This window comes from Elephantulus edwardii, unplaced genomic scaffold (assembly GCF_000299155.1).
Source record: "Elephantulus edwardii isolate Elephantulus edwardi_28Jun2011 unplaced genomic scaffold, EleEdw1.0 scaffold00033, whole genome shotgun sequence".
Classification (NCBI taxonomy): Eukaryota; Metazoa; Chordata; class Mammalia; order Macroscelidea; family Macroscelididae; genus Elephantulus; species Elephantulus edwardii.
This window is the reverse complement of record NW_006399783.1, coordinates 18,293,173-18,297,662: the sequence shown is the minus strand read 5'-3', so window position 1 is coordinate 18,297,662 and position 4,490 is coordinate 18,293,173. Positions and strand designations below refer to the sequence as shown.

Below are 4,490 nucleotides of genomic sequence, written 5' to 3'. Positions count from 1 at the left end.
TCCTGGCCAAGTTCACTGAGATTCAATGTGATCCTTTGAAAATGGAGGTAAAAATTCAACCACAGGGGGCTCTTGTGAGGATTAAACGAGGCGAGGTTACTAAGTGCTAATGAGGAGGACTCGCTCGCACATAACCAACACCACATGAACTCAGCCATCTCATCACCACGATGACCTTAGTAGGATTCCCACCCTGATCCTGTGCTCCTATCCCAGACCCAAATAAAAAATGACACGAGATGTTACCTGTCTGTGGCTCCTTGTGGGGCTGTAACCTCGTTTCCACACCACACCTGCAGCTTCAGGGGCTTGTCTTCCTGCCCCTTGTGCTCTCTGCTTTGACTCCTGGATATCTGAGAGTTGGAGGCTCTCAGAAACGTGTCCTGGGAGTTGTGGCCAGCAGACCTGCAGCAGAAGAGCTGCTGGTACGCCATGCGGAAGTCTCTGTTCAATGCAGCATACAGGATGGGGTTCAGGGCTGAGTTGGCATAGCCCAGCCACAGAACAATGTCTTCAATGACCTCATTGATGGCCTCATCACCTCTGAGCCCACGGTAAACAAACACGGTGAAGTAGGGGAACCAGCACACAATGAAGGCCCCCATCACAACCGCCAGGGTCACTGTGGCTTTGTGCTCCTTGATGGTGGCTGCGTTCCAGGAGCTGATGTGGTTGATCCTCTTGGCCTGCTCCCGGGCGATCTTGAAGATGCGGTAGTAGGTAATGCACATGATGAGCAGAGGGAGGTAGAAGGTCACGAGCCCGTCCACCAAGCCGTACACCTCATTGACCTGGACTTTGCAGTTAGAGGTGGTCTGGTTGTTACTGGTGGTCCTGTTCCTGCTATTCCACCCCAGGTGGATAGACAGGAAGGACAGGGTGATGGAGATAACCCAGATGAAGACCAGGGAGATAGCGACCCCGATGGGGGTAACGAGCACAGGGTAGCGGAGTGGGTCAGTGACGGCACAGTACCGATCAAGGCTGATCATGAAGAGGTTGAGGATGGAGGCCGTGCAGAGCATCACGTCCAGGCTCGTATAGATGTTGCAGAAGATCTGGCCAAAGGTCCAAGTGCAGGACAGCTGGTAGATGGCAGAGAAGGGCAGCACCAGGAGGCCAAGGAGCAGGTCAGTGATGGCCAAGGACACAATGAAGCAGTTGGTCAGGGTGCGGAGCCGGCGGTTCAGGCCCACAGCCAGGCAGACAATGACATTGCCAGCAACGGTGATGAGGATGAGGATTATGAGTAACACGCAGATGGTGATCTTAGAAGCAGAGAAGGTTGGGTCATTACAGGCCGCCATCGTGGGACCCTGTAATGGGTCCTCAGACCTCGGTCCCAGGAGGCTTCTCTTCAGTTCCCCAAAGTATCAATTATATCAACCACTGAGCTCTGGGGGGCTGACAGAGCCAAAAGAAAGAGTTCAGTTTGGGGAACAGGCAGGCTCTGGGTAGGATGTCTTCGAAGATTGGTGCAATGCTGTTTTTTCTAGAAATAAATAAAGCAGTTTGCTGTAAGGTGTTGGGCATGAACAGGGGTGAGGTAAATGTTGGTCTTGAAGTCAGGTTCGTGGCTCAACCTCCAATTTTCAGATCACTCCAAGAAGAGCTGGTTTCCTTCCAGGACTGAATTAGAGAAAGACCTGGGCATTGGGACGTGTGTCTGGAGGTGAATTTGATTTTCGGCAGGAGTGGCCATGTGAAGACATGGCTACATCTTTCTTTACATGTCTGCTCTCATCCATGAGAACGGATTCAAGGTCTGTGGTATCTCCTCTCTTGGAGAAAACTGGAGAGTTGAGGCTGCAAACAGAAAGATAGATGATGAACCCCTGAAAGCCAGACTGAAGGCATGGGCCAGCTCATGGTTAGTCTTAGAACTCAGCCTCCTTGTAAGACACCAGGAAGTCCGAGTCCTCAGGATACCCTCCTTAGGTATCCAGGGGGAGGGTGGCAGACTGCAAGGGTCTCAAAGACCAGTCTTGATAAGGTCTTAACAGATTCATAAAAGACTCCCCAGTGGTTTTTCAGAGACTGTAAATAACACAAGAGATTGCCCATCTTTCTCCTGCAGAACAATGGGGGGATTCAAACCACCTGCTTTTGGTTTGGCAATGCAACTCTTTACTCTCTAGGCCACAATACTCCCTTGTGAGGGAGTAGGAACTGTTTATATTGGAAAAAGAAAGCTCTAGACATAAACTCCAAGTTCCAGGAGTCTGCTTGTTCCCTGCCAGTGCTGAAGGTGTGGCCCAGTGAGTAGCTATTAAGCATCTAATGAATAAATGATAACATGAATGGAGGCATAAGTGAACGCAAAGAGTGTGTTCTTGCACAGCACTTAGAATGGTGTCTGTCATTGCTGTTTTGCAAAGTGTCATCATGTTTTAAATCAGAGGTCAATAAACTTCTCTTTGAGCAGGACTCGGGAGTGGCTATTTTCTGCTTGGCAGGCCATATGGTCTTCGCGCGACTACTCAGCTCTTCTACCACAGCCTGAAAGCAGACACAGACAGCGTGCAAACGGATGGGCATGGCAGGGAGCCAACAGAACTTTATTTATGGAGGCTGGAATTTGCATTTCATATAGTTTTTACATGTCACAAAATGTTATTCTTCTTTTTATTTCCATCCCTGCACCCTCTTTAACCAGTTAAAAATGTAAACGCCATTCTTAGCTCTTGGGCTGTACAAAACCAGCCCCTTCCCCCACACCCTACCACCCTACTCTAAATACATCTCTTAGTCTTTTTATTTCCCCCGCCCCTCTAATTTAGCAGCACACTGTGGTTTCCTGGGAGACCCTGGATGGCACTAAAATGGTTTAAAGACCTGTCTGCTATCTGAAAAGTTGGCAGTTTGAGCTCACCTAAAAGTACCTCAGAGAAAAGGCCTGGTGATCTGCTTCTGTGGAGCGTTTGTGCTTTGAAACACACAGCAGTGCCATGAATTGGAACTGACGAGATGGCAACTGGTTTGCTTGTCTTGGTTTCACAGTTATCTGTCCAGGTCAGCTGGGCTAGAATTCAATCACCTTTCCTGTTGTTGTTGTCATTGAGTACCAACAAGTAGGAACCAACCCACAGCTGATCCTCCAGTGGGTTTTCAGAGAGGTAGTCAATCACATTGGAGGATATTGTCCATCCTTCTCCCATGGAGCAGCTGGTGGATTCAAACTGCCTGCCTTTGGGATTGCAGCGCAGCTTCCTGACACTAGGCCACCAGCGCTCCCTAATGACCACATAATAACTTGTGGAAGAAGGGGGAAAGGATGGCTAGGGTTTGTTTCATCATCTCCCTATCATTGGATTTCAGGTGGTTTCTAGCTTATTTCTTCCTTTCTTTCTTCCCACTGCAGACACCACAAGTTGCACATGTCATGTTGTTGTTGTGGTGTACCATAGAGTCAGAACCGACCCATAGCTGACCCTCCAGCAGGTTTCCAGAGGCAGTTAATCGCATGAGAGGAGACTGCCCATCCTTCTTCCACTACCCCTGATCTGGTTAGCTGCTGTCAAGTTGGTCTTTGACTTACAGGGACCACATGCACAACAGAAGGAAATGCTGCCCAGTCCTGATTGGTCCTGCACCACTTCCATGGTGGCTTGATTCATAGAGCTTTGACTGGCTGATTTTTCGAAAGAGATCTCCAGGTCTTTCTTCCTAGTCTTTGTTTGGAATTTCCACTGAAACCTCATCAGCACCACAGCAACATTTAACTAACAAACAGGTGCGTCAGATGTACTGGCAGGGAATCAAACCCAGGCCTTTCACATGGGAAGGCAAGAACGCTATCATTGAAGCATCCCCAATGTGCCCAGAGAGTCCCACCTAATAACGATGTTCCTTGGTTCCAAGGCATGAAAAGCAAGCTGGGGCCCCGCTCTGTTCCTGGACTCATTCACAAAAGCAGATCCTGATTGTTCTGGGAGCAGCTAGCAGACATTCTCCTGAGGTCACGGAGCAGCTGAACCTCTCTCAGAAGCAAGCTAATCTCCATGTGACATAAATTAAGCTTCTCCCAAGCTCCTGCCTGGAGCGGTTTTGCAACCTGAATATGAGAAGCCTCATTTAATCATAACTACTGTGTGGATGCTGGGATCACGGCCGATCACCTTCTGCTGCTCCAGCTGGCTCAGCCATCGGCCTTGTGAGCTGGGCCTCTGGGTATTATTTTTAGAAGATCTTTTCATTACATAAATATCCCAAACAGCATGAGTCTCACCACCACACTTAATTAACTTTGGAGGAGGGTGGCAGCAAAGGTATCTTTTTGAGAATCCCAATTTCTGCTCAAAGTTTTCTGAATTTCCCTAACAGCCAGGTAAAGCTATTTTGACATTGGACTATATTTTTAGCTATTGGGCGAGAGGGAGGGGTCTCAAATCTGAATGGGTGAACCTCCATAATGAGAAGTCCCCCCCTGTTGCCCTATCTCCTTTCATTTTGCTTTCAACTCAGAGCTGACTCCTAGCTGGTTTTCTGAT

At 48.7% G+C, this 4,490-nt stretch overlaps 1 protein-coding gene across 1 annotated transcript; it reads right to left on the bottom strand.

Annotated features, from left to right (window-relative positions):
* Positions 1-242: 242 nt before the first annotated feature.
* HRH2 (histamine receptor H2) lies at positions 243-1,307 on the bottom strand. The gene has a single exon (XM_006884430.1). The coding sequence runs from the start codon at positions 1,305-1,307 to the stop codon at positions 243-245; it is 1,065 nt and encodes a 354-aa protein (XP_006884492.1).
* Between the last annotated feature and the right edge of the window lie 3,183 nt (positions 1,308-4,490).

Coding starts and splice junctions, on each gene's coding strand:
- HRH2 (XM_006884430.1), bottom strand. CDS start 1,307: ATGGCGGCCTGTAATGACCCAACCTTCTCTGCTTCTAAGATCACCATC.